The following is a 16,483-nucleotide window of genomic DNA, read 5'->3' as shown; positions in this document are numbered from 1 at the left end:
ACTGTAATCCCTCTCATACACAGCTCCTGTGTGCCTCTTGAAGGGAAATAAATACAGATGTGACCTCTTTCTCGCTCACGCTTTATGTGTGCTTTGCCTTGTTAATGATGTATGTGATAGCTCCCTCAGTTTGCTGGGAGACGCAGCTGAGTGTTGAGTAAAAGATTTGAGAACATAATGTTCAGAGAACCGGAGCTGTGGATTAGGAACATGCTGGAATAGGCTAAAGTGGAACCAGATGGCTGATAACTGGGTTAATTTCAATGTATTTATAATTTGGCTGAAAAGATAAATCTGACTTTCTCCGTCTTGTGTTGACAGATGCAGCTTAAATGCACTGATTGTTAACATACACACACCAGAAGCTGCTTGTTGTTTGTACTTTTCCTGGCGAAAAAAAGGAACAAACTAATCCATAAAAATGCTGAAAATGTGATCACCTTGCGGTTGAAAGAGTGTGCACTTGTATATGCATGTGACCTCCAGGGCTACAGTGTGGAGTGGAGCTCCTTTGTGTGCCAGCTTTTGTTATGTAATAAGAAATTACATTAGAACACATTTCAGCGCTGGCCAAGCGCAGCTGCTTGGCACGCTTGTCTATACAGAAGGACAGGAAGACTGTCACTGTCTCCCTGTCCTTCTGTGCCCCTTGTTTGTCCTCTGTACCTCCTTCTCTACAAGCCTCGGCATGCACGTTGACAAGGAAACGTGTCCTGAATGTCTCTCTGCTGTCTGTGCTTTTTAAATGGCTGCTGTTTGCTGTGTGTGCTCGGTGGTGTCACGGTGCACCAACTCTGAAGGCTCCAAGGTTCAAGGCATCTTTGTGCCACAGCTTCCCAACACATCCTCTACAGAACTTCATTGAACACAGACACAACAATATCAGGCTGTTTTAGCTATATTTGAACTAATCAGACTGTTACTCTGGATTGAAACTAGACTCACCAGAATTTTATAATTTATAATTTTGCGGCCATGTACCATAGTTCACTTGCTTTAATTGGCCAGTTGAATCAACTTTATTCATCTCTTTTGTGCAGATCTGATTTACACCCCAGTGGTCAAGATCATTAAAGGCAAAAGTGTGGTAATCACAATCAATATCATTATTGTAATATTCAGCAACATTTCAGCCGTGTAGTTTTTTAATGTGTGCCTTAATTTTTATAATCAGCTATTTCAAATTCTGCATATCCTGTGACATGTTTAAAGAGCAAAAACATGTGCTTGGACGAATTTGGATCATTAACAAACTGATATTCAGTTCTGTTAATGATCCTGGATATTGCAGTAATAACAATGGTTGCAATTAACCAGCATTTTTCATTGTCTTGTAGTCATTTCATGTCTCCACCACCTTTCACTCTGCATGAAATTTAGCATCTGAGATGCCCAATTCTTCACCAGAAGCAGTCAAACGACACTTTATCACCTGGCTGATAGGAAAATATCTAACTTTGAGTCCTCCTTCTTCAATAACAACTTCCACTTGTTGTCATTATGAATAGTATGACGGGTTCACTGACTGGATAGATTGATTTTTTTTTTTCATTTATGACTAGCACATCAGAGCCAATCAAGCTGTTCGTGTTCATCACTGATTTCAATTTTGCTGAAGCTGTTGTGTTTTGAGTTATGGTTGACTATAGATGAGCACAAACTCATCTATAGATATGTTGTGCTTAAACACAGGTAGGTGTTGGGCTTCAGCCTTCATAATATTGTTAACATAGGCCTGTCAGTTCATAGCAACTGTGTGTGTGTTCTTCTTGTAGAGCCATGCATTCCTCTGAAGATGTATGAAGCAGAGACAGAACAGTAGTTACATAAGAAACCAGTGGATTGCTGTATGGTCACATGCTCCTTGCTGGTTAAGAGAGCGATGGTGTAATTTCTGCTTTAAATTTACTGGGTCTAGGGTGTTTCTGGCCAAGAAGGCAACACATTGGCTACCAGAGTTATATATTAATTTGTACACATGTACACAGTAACTCAGTGATCTCCTGTGACAGATTGTATCCTAAAACACTCACATAGCTAAAAGTGCTAGGATGTGTCACCTTCACTCACATGGGAGAAAGCTGACAAAGACAGTCGCTCACAGATCACAAGATAGGCTGTTTTTAAGGAACTGCCAAACATATAGTCTGGTCAGAACAGACTGTTCTGCTGCTTACGTTCACATCGCTTTGCCAGCCAATCAGCAGTTGGCTTTCAGGGCTGCCAGGTGGAGCCAAGCATCCTGCTGAAGGTGTGAAGTTTGATTAACAGCCCATAGAGACACAGGAATGAGCAGATAGCTTGTTATTGTTTGTTGAAGCTTGTTAGAAACATAACACCAATATTTTTAATTGTAATGCTTCTGTTTGATCATTTTTGATTCAGTGTTTTTGATTGTTGGCAACTTGGATACATTTGGTGTTTATGTTTCACAGATTTACTGTGTTTGGACACCGACAAGATCGAAAAACGACCTCTGCTCCATGTATTTTTTTTATGGCTTTGTCCTGCTAGCACCAATTTATTCCAAACCAGATGTCTCTTTAAGGACTATGATGCAAGATGATACAAAATGAATGAACAGCAGTTATCTTTTTTTTCTGACTTTCCTGCCATGAGCAATCATCAATTAATTACATCACCTGCTGAAAGTGTGAAGTCTTTAACACTTTAATAAGTCTGGCAAAGATTTTAAAAAAATACTTAGTTAGCATTTTGGTTTTAGCATGTTTAGCCATATGCCTGATTAATGAGGACATGTTCTCTAACTGTAAGCATTCATCTCTGTGTTTTTTGTCATTAAGACGCTGTTGATCCTTACTCTAATTTTCTATATATTTTCAAATTCATCATGTTTCAGGGCAGACAAAAATTGCAACTTAAAAAAAACATCAAATAGGAAAACCTTCAATTCAGCCTTCCTGATACTTGCAGAAAGTCTTGCAGCCCAAGTTAACCAATATCTTATAGAAAACGCATTTCCCTCTTAGCAGCTTCTTATATCTCTGTGCTTCTTCTGACTTTATTTTTGTTAGCACAACCAGGTATCACATTAATTTATTTATTTATATTGCATTACTTTTATTGTTATTTATTCAAAACAAAACCTGAACCAGCCAAAAACAAGTGTGTAAAAAAGAATCTTAAATTTTTTCCATAAAATTGAAAGGCCAGCTTGTTTAACAACTGTGATTTTGGTATTGGACTTAAATAAGGTGGTAGAGAGAGGAGTAGAATGCTTCTTTGTCCCAAACTGTCGTCCTAAATATACCACTCCCTCGAGGGGTCATTAGCTTATAGCTCATTAGCTTGTCCTCTGTACTTGTTATGTTCTCACACCTTCTCCAGCCTCAACAAGGCTCAGATTGCCAGGAAGCAGTTGCAGTCCAGCTGAGGCACTCTGTCATCTTTATATTAATAAGCAGAAAAAAAATGTTAGCTTAAGATTGTAGCATATAGGTCAAAACACCCAGTCATTATTAGCAAAGTTACTTTAGAACCAAGAGAGTTTCATAACCTTTAGTTTCCACATTTACATCAATATCAGCTGATTACTGAAGCTTACTGAATATATGTCAGTTATTTTCATGCTGAATTCCTCAGATTATACTCAGTATTAACACACTTGATGGTGAGTGATGAAGTTCTCTGAGTGGTCAGAGAGAAATCTCCAACCTTAAGTCTTTTTTTGTTACTGATGTTGACTTCCTCTGATTTTCTGTGAAGTCCAGCCAAAAAGCCAAGCCACCATCAAAGATTATCCATCCCTTCTTTTCTCCTCACCTTGCTTTGACCCTTTACTTCCTCTCCTGCACTACCACCAGTCCCACACTTTGAGTTTCACTGAAGCACAGTGGATGGCCAGATTTTAACCTCTGTTGACCTGGCTGTCCGCCAGAGGGACATTTCCTCTGTCTCTTATTCCCGGCTTCAGAGAGAGCAGCCCAGCTTGACTTTAATGCAGCTTTTTTTTTTTTTTTTTTTTTTGTGATGCGTTTCAGCCTCCATGGAACAGCCTTTCAAAAATAACACGCTGGCTGCCTGAGCGGCTTCTGACATTTATGAAAAGAGCATAGTTATTCTCTTTTGTGTGCAAAATGTATTATCCACCCAGGAAGATTAAAACTTACATGTTGTAAACTGTGTCCTGCCCTTTCTATGTGTTTACTCAAGAGAGGTACTGATCTCTGGTAATATTTGGTCTGTTGATACTCATTATAACCAGTTCTCTATTACAACTACAATAATCAGGAAATCTTTTCATTTTCTCAAGTGTTGGGCATTTATTGTACATAAAATCTTATTATGAATAATTTGTTATCACAATAAGAATTTTGATTTTACGTTGTGTTGATAAATTTCAATTACTGATGCTAAAAAAGACTGATACTGTTATTGGAATTTTTTTTTTTTTACTATTTTTTCCACTGTTTGTTCCACAGGAACATCAATAAATATCTGTTAAATTTTAAAATAATATGAAATGCAGTAACTGTGTGCAGCTCAGTTATGTAAATAACATTTTCTTAAGTAACTGTCATTATGAGGAAGGATATTTTAAATGGGAATATTTTCCTATAGTTTGTGGTGTTACAAATGCTCACATGCATTTACAACCATACAGTGACCTAAAAAAGAGCTAATACATTACCATCCTTTTGTTATTGTGATAAAAATTCCAAGTCCATATTGCCCTTGCCTAATGTGGTTTTAACTAAATCAAGTTCAAGAAAACAAAACAAATTCACATGTGCTTGGTTTTAAATCTATACCCAGAATCCTATTGAGTATGGCAAAAGAGAGTAGAATTATGATAATATATTTATCCTTCTTTGTTGCTATGCCGCAAGCTGGAATCATAGCAGCAGCCAGGTATTCCTGAATCATCACACACACAGAGACACACTGCTCAATAAAGAAAGATTTAATAACTAAGGGCTGTAATCCCATGTTACAGTCTGTCAGTTCGACACAGGATGAAACGTAAAGTAAGATACAGGTAACTTTCATTACCAGGCAGAGTTTCACGACTAGACATAGAAATGTTCTTCTGACATTAATTAAAGAGTGTTATCAAAGTAGTAATGCCATCAGTTGTCTATTTTATAATCACATTATTTCAGATTTCTGTGATCAGCCTCTCTCTGATTTCATTCCGCATCATATCTGCTCCCATTTGCTCGCTGACACTTCCACCTACTCTGAACTCTTGTTATCACACACACATTTTCTGAGTCACACATTTTGCTGTGATGTCATAGTCTCCGTTAGCTTTCTCTCCCACAAATTTTGGAGAAATGTTTCAAAAAAGGGGCGTTGCCACGGAGACAGAGATGCTTGCGTTACCGTCCTGACGTCCTACTGAATAATCAGCCAACTGGGTGTGGACAAACACAATTACTAAAATCCGAGCTGCTATTTCGGGGGCCAACTGTGGCGTCACTCAGCAGAATGCAGCAGATTGGAGACGCGCTCACTCCAGTGGTAGGGCTTGGTGTGTGTGGACAAAAAACAAACTCGTAGCAGAGATGTTTATCAGTCAGCCTGTGATGGAGATGATGTGTTCGCTTCTGTGTTCACTTTTCTCCGCCAGAGCTAATAATCTGTTCGCCTTACTGCAGGAAATAAACAGAAAGGAGGATTTAGATAAGCTGTAGTTAATTAAACGGTGGAATTTTTTTTTTTTCCTCCTCCACATCAATTCTGCACTGCTCCTCTGCAAGAGACAGATGGCAGGAGGTTATTTATGTAAGAGTAAAAAGCTCTTTTTGTTGCAGTTGTTATAACTAGATGAGCTGCAGGCTCACAGTATGGGTAAACCCAATGAACACGCTTGCAATCATGTGGACGTCCTCGAGCTCAGTGGCAGATCGCTTTAAAGGGAGGGCGCTCACTTTGATCCAGTGTCCCCTCCAAAGAAATAAATAAATGATCGTTGAAGAAGCTCTCAATCCCTTACTGCTAACAATAGATTAGATGTAAATTATGGTGTCTCAAACTTCTCTGATCAGCTGCTCTGTAATTTTCAACGTAGCTCTGTTTTGTTTGAAGTTACAAAAATATAGAACCACTTTATGAACTTTGCTGCCTACATCTAACTGAGATCATATAAAATAAAACAAATTATGTGTTGTTTAGTTTTTTTCAATGAAACACTGACTATCAATATTTATGTATGGTACTTAGGCATACTCCATACCCACTCGTATACCTTGGAAAACATATACATTTTTATGCATTTTGGAATTTCATCCACCTAAAAATTCTGCTTATTATCACTAAAAACTATTAATTATAAGACTCCAGCCAGTGACAATTAAAAAAAACTATTTGTGTTTGTGTGTATAGAGAGTTGGGGTCCCCTGCATTGCAGTCTGCGACAAATAATCCGAGACAATGGATCCACATACATGCTTTGACATGATATCCAATCAACAGTTGTAGGTTTTATTACCTTTATATTCTAAAACTCTTTTTTAAAAGTCATTGAACTTATATCTCTGCCCACATTAATGAACCTCCAAGTTTAATACCTAACAGGAACTCATGGTTGTTTTGAAGCAATCTGATCGGCTGACATCGGGTGTTAGCTTTGTGCAACACTGCCCTCTTTGCGTTTGGCATGTTCAAAACAACACTCAGAGGCATATGTGGGCGAGATTATCTGAATAAAAACTTTTCTGAAAATCATCCGGTGTGTTCGAAATGATTTTTTCAAAACAACATGGCAGAGATGTTTGCTTTTATAAAGACAGGTACGCATGTGCAAGGCCTTAAGCTTCTTTAAAATTGTAGCTTTTTACAGTGATTGGCTTCTCTGTAAATAATCACCCGATAAAACTGGGAAAACGGATAAAATAGTACATTTTCGGTATCAAAAGTGATTTTAAAGAGAAGTTAGCTTTAGATTCGAATCTGGTACCAACTAATCCTAACCCTGAATGTTTGGTGTTTAAAACTTGTAACATGTGGGTGAACCCAGCACTCATTTATCAGATGTGATATCCAGAAAGCGTGTTAGTGCTGATAGTTTTACAACTGGTCGTCTCATGCGACAACTCCCCCACGTCAACAAGGTCACCAAGTCTGAACAGTGGTTTGTCATGTTTGCCTGCGATTCTGTGGGGAGTCTCAGACTCTGTTTCTCAGGTCACATTGTTTCACGTCTGAGCACTTCAGCTCACCTTTGTGTTAAAAAAATTGCACTTTCTGGTCTCTTTTTGTTCCCATAATAAGATAACCAGCTGTTGTACATACAGTTATGTGTCACTTCGTCAGAGTTGATGCTCTAAAAACCCTGGAAGCTCTCACGCTCAGTTTACAGTGACATGACCAGACGTCTTGTGTGGCCTCACCTTGGATTTGGCCCATTTTCATGGTGGTCCTGTTGCATGGTACTCTGAGAGAGCTACACCACAGACGCGGGAAATAAGAAGCATGTGAGTGAGATAGATTTCAGCCGTGGGCGAGATCAGGTGACCGGTGTGAGGCTGCCAGCTCTACACAGTTGCTTCCAAGCCCAGAAAATACAAGAATAACTGAACATCGTGCCAACTTCATGTCTTCACTCTTAGCTAGCTTCTTTTTATGCATGAAATGAGGGGTGGTGCAGGTAATGTTACATATTGTCACAGGTATTAAAACAGAAACAGTGAGACCTCCACAAACATTGGTGAAAAATGAATTCAGGTTGAGTCATCTGATATTTTGTGCTTTGTTGTCAAGCACACCATGGCATTTCTTATCCACCCCTCTGTCTTTATTAGCTCTTCTTTAGCTGCTCAATTACATAACAACTCAACTTATGTAATGAAATGTAACTGCACTGATGACATAAGTTCTCTAAAGCATTTCAGGCCATTTGTTGATTTTATGAAATTTTCACGTGTTGCGCTGTGCTTTGAGTTTTGTTGCTATGGGGAAAGCAAGTGTTGAAAAATAAAAAAACCCCTTAAACTACAGCGTTTCCATGGCACCCTCTGTTGTTGATCAGATCTCTGCCATCTGGTAGCCTGCACCAAGAGAGCAAGTGGAATTGTGAGATATAAAAAAACACTTTCTAGTGCCAGAATAATGCTCAGCAGGAAGGTTCACCTGTCTGTCAGTTCCAGAGCAACAGCATGCACTCACTCACCTGCAGTGGGCAGATTTATGGCTTTTTTTTGTCTCAAACTAAATCAACCCAGCAGGATCTTTGTGGCAACATCTGAAATTCCTTTAAATGCCATATATTTGCAGAAGGAACATTACTTTATCCCTTGTAGAGTCCAGATTCATAAAGAGCACATAACCCATCTGGTAGAGATGCTCATATTTGTTATCTAAAAATGTTATTTTTCTTCTGTGTTTTTTTTTTTCCAGAACTCAAAGAGTGCCCAAGGCCTGGTTGGATTGAAGAACTTAGGAAATACCGTAAGTAAACCTCCAGCCTCTGTCAACACAACAGAGCAACTCAAAAACTACTTAATTTCTTATTTCAAAATAAAAGTCTCAACAGGGTGTTAAGCATAAAGCACATAATAACAGGGCTCATAATAGCAGTTTACACTTCATTTTCCAGGCAACGTCACATGCTGGCAGCAACTAGATAGTGCTTCACGAGACAGATTTCTCTTTGACAGGGAGATATGATGTTTTTTATCTTGTGCCTTTCTTATCTGATTCACTGGGGTTGTCCTAAAATCCTGCTTGCATAAATTCTGAGAGCCGTTTGGTGGGTCGGCACGCTTTCTGCCAGGACAGACAGAGAACTCCTGAAATAAATGGAGAGTGTGTTCTGTAACTCAATCAGATGTTCTGGTCTTTTGCTGCCTCTCTTGCTGGTTTGTCCTCACCAAATCACACGTGACCTATGTAGGCACATGATGGGAGCTGTTTACACTCTCGTAAGGCTGCCATGTATGTGATAGGTCTTTATACACGATGGGAGCTGAGGGAGCTAAACAGTTCAGGGCTGTTTTCCAGAAAAATTTTACAATGTGACAAAATCTGTAAAATTAAACGATGCTGATATAAAAAGTGATCTTCTGTTTTATGTTGCCGTTTTCCCCACAGTGTTTCATGAACAGTATCCTGCAGTGTCTGAGCAACACACAGAGCCTGCGTGACTACTGCCTGCACAACTCGCACCGCAGAGACCTTAACAACAACAGCCGCACCAACACAGCTCTCATGGAAGGTGAGACATGAGTCACACAGGCCCCCTAGAGTCCAGAACGAACACTCCTCACACACAGCTGTTGTTTTGCTCTGCATTAGATCTGCATGTAAGTAGATTCTTTTTGAGCAAAGAGGTAAAATGTCTTTGTGATGGTGTGCTAAAGTTAAAAAAGGGCAATATTAGTTATCAGTGTTTGGATGTTTTCTTTCTGTCATGTGACTAACTTCAGTATTTGTGTGTTGGTAGAATTCGCTAAGCTGATCCAGATCATGTGGACGTCGACCAGCAGCGAAGCGGTCAGCCCGTCTGAATTCAAAACACAGATCCAGAGATATGCTCCCAGATTTGTAGGATACAAGTATGTTGCATTTCTTTATAATACTTGTTTTTGTGCTGTATTGATAGACATGCAGGACCGTACTGAGGAATTTCTGCAGGTTTCTAAATGAGAAAGGAAATGTATGTAACAGAGATTGTTGCTGGTGTGCTGCAGCCAACAGGATGCTCAGGAGTTCCTGCGCTTCCTGCTGGACGGCCTGCACAACGAAGTCAACAGGGTCACTGTGAGGCCGAGGGGCACCGTGGAGGACTTTGACCACCTGCCGTAAGTAAAAAGACAAGCTTAAGTGCAAAATTAATGAAGGACCAGTCAGCAAGTGATCAAAATCAGCTATTTTTCTTTTAACAGCTTCTAGCAACAACTGAGAGAACAAATAGTGAAAATTCTGATTCTGTTCCTCTGTTCATTATGCATCAAAGCTGAAAACTCCCATTTAAACTTAATACAAAGAACCTCAGGAACAAATGTTTAGATTCAGTGGACTACCAGGGTTTGTGAGGGTTAGGGACCACAGCCACCTCAAATACTTGAGACCCAAAAACAGAAAGCTTATTACTGTCTATTTTAATAGTTCAAATACCAAATATACCTTAATATGCATAAATATGTACATTAGAAACACTCTTTGATGGTGGTGGACCAATACCAGCTTTGAGAGCAACCTGAAAGTCGAAACCAAGACCACTTTATGAGGACTCGGTTTTAAAGTATCGGCAAGTCCCTAAACTGAAATACTCGTACCCTGTTTGGGTAAAGACCCAATTTCTTGGCACTATCACAGAAGCTAACATCCACAGCCTTCCTTATCTCTGTTCTCTGCGGCAAGGAAAATAAATTGTGGTTCGGAATTGGTTGTTTTGCAAACCAATGATGTGTCTTATTTCAGCTTTCCAAGTTTAATTTTTTAGGTATGTTTTAGTTGAGCTCTATGAAAAAAATGTCCATGAATAATTTGGAGTCACATCCACAGAAAACTCCGTGAATAGTAAAATCTGATCATCTGATACTGCAACATACACCCTGTGATCTCCAGTTACAGTAGGCATGCACCAAATGTAGTGCACATATAGTGCAAGTCCTATTCAAATCTCACAGCAGTAACCAGATAATGTTACTTATTTTCATGCTGGATTGTGTGGACACACTGAGCTGATGAAGTCATTCATCTCTGCAAGCTGAATGTTTGGAGTAGCTTTATCTGACGACAGCAACTTCGACATGACAGGAAAGATGCATTTTCCTCACATGATACGCTATATTTAGAGTTCTAACAAAGACCTTCAGAATCTGAACAAAGTCAGCATCAGCATGTCAAACTTAAATAAAATAGGAAATTGGAGTTGGCCAATGAAAATGCCTCACTGGTGCTCCTGAAGATAACATGAATCATAAAGTCTTCATTAGCCTCATGTCACTCATGATAATGAACTGTGTCAACTACATGTTGGAGATAAAGTAGGTCAGGTCCCCTGTGTTCACCTAATCAACACTATGCATTGAGTCAGGTGCAACCCTCATCTTGCACCTGAGGGTTCATGTTTAACTATGGAAAACAGTTTCTCCACAGGCAGTGCACTTGTTAGATTCTGCATCATTTAGGTTTGAAAGAACAAAACTTGTTTTTTCTGTCAGCAGAGTCTCAGCTGAACACAAAGCATCACTTTTACACCGTGTTCTAAATTATTATGCAAATTGGATTTAAGTGTCATAAAGATACACATTTTTGTAGTGCTATTAAATTTATAGATGGTATTGTGTATTGATTCACTACGATTGATTTCAGAGACCTGGGTTGATTAGTTTGTCTGCTGAGCTCAATTAAAGAAAACCTACTTAAGAAGGATGTTCCACATTATAAAGCAGGCCACAGGTTTCAAGCAATATGGGAAAGAGAAAGGATCTCTGCTGACAAAAATCATCAGATAGTGTAGACTCATATGACACCATCTCATGCTGAAAGGAATACCACTGTCATTGGCTGCTATGGACATGAAAGGGGAGAAACTTATCCTCTTCTGACCTCATCCCTATTGAGGATCTTTGGAGTATCTTCAAGCAGAAGATCTGAGGGTGGAATGCAGTTCATATCAAAACAGCAGCTCTGGGAAGGTATTCTGACATCCTGCAAGGAAATTCAAGCAGAAACTATCCACAAACTCACAAGTTCAATGGATTCAAGTATTGTGCAGGTGATATCAAAGGATTCCCATGTCAACATGTAACTCAGTCTGTTAAGATGTTTTTGAGTGAAATAGCTTTTGATTTAAGTACTTAATGCTGCACATTCAAATAATGACTGTTTGCAGTTCTTTGTAGTCCATAAATTTTTAGAAAATCTGCTGTCCATAATAATTTGGAACGATGCATTTTGAGTTTTTTATTTTTGAAAAAAATACTGTTTTCATGGGGAGCTTTGTTCAGTAAAATTTGATTTATACTATAATAGTTTATAACTTGAAAATTATACTGACCCTTATTTGCATTGACCATTTAAGAAAATCTGAGAAAATATCACCTGCATCATAATTTGGAACACGGTGTGAAGCAATGCTGACGTTAAACTAATAAGCATGATGTGACACTTCCACTTGCTCATAATAAAAGTTTTAATCAGATCAGCAGAAAGTTTAAGTAGTGTACATATATGCACTTCTTAAGGTGCATATCTATGCAGCAGCTACAGATGCACCTCATCAGGGTTTTATTGGCTGATTCTGGCTTTATTTGAGTTTATGATGTTCATATTAATCAATTTTGATTCAATTTCACAATTAAATGGAATAAAAAACATATGGATACATACGCTGCTCTGTTCTTCTCTGAGGTAGAAGTTTTTGAAAAACAAAGAAAAGTAAGGGATTACAAAGTTACCCGCATGTATGCATCCAATCATGTGTCTGCCCTTTATTGGATTTGTACTGAACTCCTAACACAAAGAGCATTGGAGAACATTTAATGACCAGGAGAAAAATCAGATTTCGCAGTATCTACAAAGCAATCACAGATGAAAGCTGATTTTGATTACTGCCAACGTGATTCCTGCATCCATTGGACTGCATTTACTTTATTTAAACTCTATGAAGCCTTTAACGTCTTTGTTTATCCCCTTTGGTGAGATTCTTGCCGTCCACTCTGCCTGACTTTCTGCCAGACCTCAGAATTTCTCTGACGTAAATTTCCCACAATCTGCCCAAAGCATCACCAAAAGACAAAAAAGTCAAACTGGCAGAAAAAGACTTGTGTTTTGAATAAATACATGTGTTGATATCTTGTTGCATCCATAATTTATTATCCAGGGGCCTCAAAGAAAATATCTCTTCATGTTTATCATTTATGAGGTTTCTGTCAACATCCTCCCCTCACAAATCAACAATTTTTCATAAGTTCTTACCCTATCTACTTACAGAGATGAAGAAAAAGGGAAGAAGATGTGGAGTAAATATTTGGAAAGAGAGGATAGTAAAATAGTTGGTGAGTCACAAAGTGGATTTATTGTGTTTTTTGATGATGTGTCAGGTGATCTCTGGCAAGCTGGACCTGTTTGTTCATCCTGACCTCAGAGATTTATTTGCTGTCATCTTTTCTTCTATTCCAGATGTGTTTGTGGGGCAGCTGAAGAGCTCCCTGACCTGCAGCCACTGTGGTTTCTGCTCCACTGTGTTTGATCCTTTCTGGGATCTTTCTTTGCCTATCGCAAAGGTTAGACAACGCAAACACAGTATTTTCTACATCAAGTAGTGCAGAGACTGATTTTACTATCTACTAGTCCTAACACACACTCTTTGGTTTCTCTCCCGTCTCTCTGTGTGCTTTGCTCTGTGGGCTTTATTCTACGTTTGTTTTGGTGCTTGCTAATGTGAATGCATCTGTGTTTGTGCTCAGAAGGGCTACGGCGAGGTGAGTCTGATGGACTGCATGCGGCTCTTCACCAAAGAGGACGTCCTCGATGGGGACGAGAAGCCGGTAGGTATTCATAACAACGACTGGCTGCTGGTCCATCTAATCTTGTGATGACTGACCTGGTCTTAAGTTGTGTGTGTATATTCTGTACAAGTATTTCTGAAGAGTGGAATTTATAGCACACTGTTTTTATTTGTTTGAACATTTTTGAACAGACAGAAATAGAAATGTAACCAGTTGCCATGTCTACATTAGAAAAATCACAGTCAAAATATTCTGCCCTGAAAATAATTCAAGTCATTTAAGAACGGGCATCTGGTGATACTTCAGTTGACGAGTTTAAAGACACCTGGAAAATTCGTTGTACTTTTTAAGCATCCGGTGGACAAAATCACAAGTATTAACTATAATGTGTCAACACAAGCTGAAGCGTATTGACACAGAAAACACAAAATACAGAATTTGCACATTTTGTGTTTTAGATCAAATAAAATCAACAATAATAGCAAATAATATAAGCAAATTTTGCTGGCAAACAAAGAGCAGCAGGGGGTGCTGCTGTACCATTCCTGAGGCATTTTCTATGCGGCAGCTGAATAATTTTACCATATCTTTTCTTAAAGTGAATAACTATCAAAAATAGTATAAAGATGTTTTCAGTTGTGTTCAGATATGAGTTTAAAATGCTGCATTGACGGACACCAAGTCGTTCATATGATGTCCTTCATTAGGAACCAGCCTCCTCACCAAAGCTTGTCTAAGCAATTTCTCCTGCTGTATTTTTGCCTTGTAATATTTTTTGATATCAGCAGATGTGTTAGCTTCACACATTCAAAGTTTTTACCCTGTTTTAGCTCAGTTTGGTGAATGCTGCACATTTTAAAGGCTCGTTTCCCTTTTCTATGGCGCAAAACTGATAGAATCCTCATAAATTCCAGTCAAAGGCTTTTATTGTTCCCACACACTCATTTTAAGACCAGAGGGGATGAAGCCTTTAGGGCCGTGGGCCCACACTGTGGAATGCTCTAACTTTGATTCTCTTAATACTTTTAAAAAGCAACTGAAGACACATTTATTCAGATTGGCTTTTTATTCATTTTATTTTATGTCACATCGTTCCTGTTTTGTCTTTTGTGTTCTTCTGTCTTGCATTTTGTAAAACACTTTGTGAGAGTGGCTACATATATATGTATAAAGTGAAATGACTTACTTAGAGCTTAGTTTATGTTTCCGTCTCACCTTTAGATCCAACACCTGTGTGGCTGCTTGTTCCCGCTGTTTGCAGCTAGTGACTCTACTTCCTCTGCTTGCTCTCTGCAGACATGCTACAGATGTAAAGCCAGGAGGAGGTGCACAAAGAAGTTCACAATACAGAAGTTCCCTAAGATTCTAGTGCTGCGTATCCTTTCCTTGTGCCATGTACATTTTGCTGCAGGAAGACCAAAAACCCAGTAGACCGTTTAATCACACAGAGAAAGTGTGTCGTATTTCAGTCTTCTGAAGCAGGTATTCAAAACAAACAGCTCCTTGACTCTTCCTCCACCGCAGACCTGAAACGCTTCTCTGAGGCACGACGAACCAGCAAACTGTCCACCTTTGTTAACTTCCCCATGAAGGACCTCGACCTTCGAGAGTTTGCCTCTGAAAACAGCAGTACGCTCTTTCCCCTTTCATTCCATTCTTCATAATATTAAACATGACACCATATTAGTTTGTAGTGGTCAGTAGCCTTTTAGCTCACTTTTATCTTATTTATCCTCCTCTGTACAGCAAATGCAGTATATAACCTGTATGCAGTGTCCAACCACTCGGGCACAACCATGGGAGGTCACTACACAGCCTATTGTCGCAATCCCAGCTCGGGAGAATGGTACACCTTTAATGACTCCAGGTGGGTTCGAACGCCAACGCAGGAAGAGATTTGTCAGGTTGTAGTTTACCATTCCCACATACAGGAGTGAAAGCACAGTTTGAGAACCAGTCCAGCTATTTTGTGAACTATATTAGATACTAATAGTGAATTAACAGCATCATGAAGATCAGGGAACTTGGCAGAGAGGTCAGTGAGAAGTTTAAAGTAGGATTAGGTAGGAAAACGAATATCCCACGTTTTTGTCTAACTATCTATAATTACCTTGGCTTAGGCATTTGAGTAGGGACAATATCAGCAGACGTGATAATGACCTGCTGATAACGTCAGCTTGAGCTTATATCCAGGAAACTGAGATCTGATCACATGACAAGTCTGAGAGCTTTTACTGTGTGGAGGGGAAGGTTGTTATTATCATCTCTAAACAATCCCAGTGTTTCCCCTGGAGCAACAACGGCAAAGTTAGACACTGGCATGCACAGTGTCTAGACCAGGTAGTTCACACCTCATTGACCTCTCTCTTTCTTTTTAGAGTAACGCCAATGTCGTCCAGCCAAGTGCGCAGCAGCGACGCCTACGTCTTGTTCTACGAGCTGGCTACGTCCTCACGAATGTAAGGACTCCCGAAGGACACGAATCCGCTTTGGCTGTTGCACAGATGGATGGACATTTATATTTGGACATTAGTTCCTCACAAACACATGTGATGACTCCCCACCTAGCAGCCGAGAAGCTGCAGCTGGAGAGAACACCATGGACTCCACAAGAACCCGATCCACCAGCTCTGTTCTCTGTGTCTGTTCTTACTGCTGTGTCATGCTCATCTTGACTGCAGGCGTGTGTTTACTGTGTGTGTATGTGTGTGTGCAGCAAAAAAACAAAAAACAGGGCAATAACCCCGATGCACCAATCAACCAGGTGAACCCATGTCAGAAATCCCTCTCTATGCACTGCAAACCAAACTCTCATCCTGACTGCGCCTTCAACTCTTCTTAATCTTCTCGTTTGCCTCAGATGATTAAACCTGACTTCTTGCATTGTTTTTCCTTTGAGTACGTTTGTTTTTCATTCAGGGCATGGGGGGATATTAGCACAGCACCATGAGCATTATCACCACTTTGAAATGTGGATAAACTTTTCTTAGAGCGACTGGAACAGAGACGGTTAGGGTTACAGCGGCTTGGTTCTCCCACAGCGCTCCCTTTTCCCCTCC

The 16,483-nt window shown here is 39.5% G+C and overlaps 1 protein-coding gene across 9 annotated transcripts in view; it reads left to right on the top strand.

The window, feature by feature from the left end:
• usp2a (ubiquitin specific peptidase 2a) overlaps positions 1–16,312 on the top strand; it is a 42,030-nt gene extending 25,718 nt beyond the window's left edge. For 7 of the 9 annotated variants that reach the window (XM_055028779.1, XM_055028784.1, XM_055028783.1 and 4 more), the window contains 11 exons: positions 8,362–8,412; positions 9,055–9,178; positions 9,407–9,518; positions 9,654–9,764; positions 12,907–12,971; positions 13,096–13,199; positions 13,383–13,463; positions 14,721–14,799; positions 14,949–15,053; positions 15,171–15,291; positions 15,803–16,312. In XM_055028779.1, the coding sequence (XP_054884754.1) occupies positions 8,362–8,412; positions 9,055–9,178; positions 9,407–9,518; positions 9,654–9,764; positions 12,907–12,971; positions 13,096–13,199; positions 13,383–13,463; positions 14,721–14,799; positions 14,949–15,053; positions 15,171–15,291; positions 15,803–15,887 (1,038 nt within the window). In that variant the 3' untranslated portion in view covers positions 15,888–16,312. The remainder of the gene's footprint in view (positions 1–8,361; positions 8,413–9,054; positions 9,179–9,406; positions 9,519–9,653; positions 9,765–12,906; positions 12,972–13,095; positions 13,200–13,382; positions 13,464–14,720; positions 14,800–14,948; positions 15,054–15,170; positions 15,292–15,802) is intronic. The other 2 variants (XM_055028785.1, XM_055028787.1) reach the window with 1 other exon arrangement.
• The last annotated feature ends 171 nt before the right edge of the window (positions 16,313–16,483 follow it).

The sequence above is a fragment of the Poeciliopsis prolifica genome, unplaced genomic scaffold, assembly GCF_027474105.1.
Source record: "Poeciliopsis prolifica strain line A6 unplaced genomic scaffold, Auburn_PproV2 SCAFFOLD004, whole genome shotgun sequence".
Taxonomy (NCBI): domain Eukaryota; kingdom Metazoa; phylum Chordata; class Actinopteri; order Cyprinodontiformes; family Poeciliidae; genus Poeciliopsis; species Poeciliopsis prolifica.
Note: the sequence above shows the minus strand (reverse complement) of the source record. Positions and strands in the feature narration are given on the sequence as shown.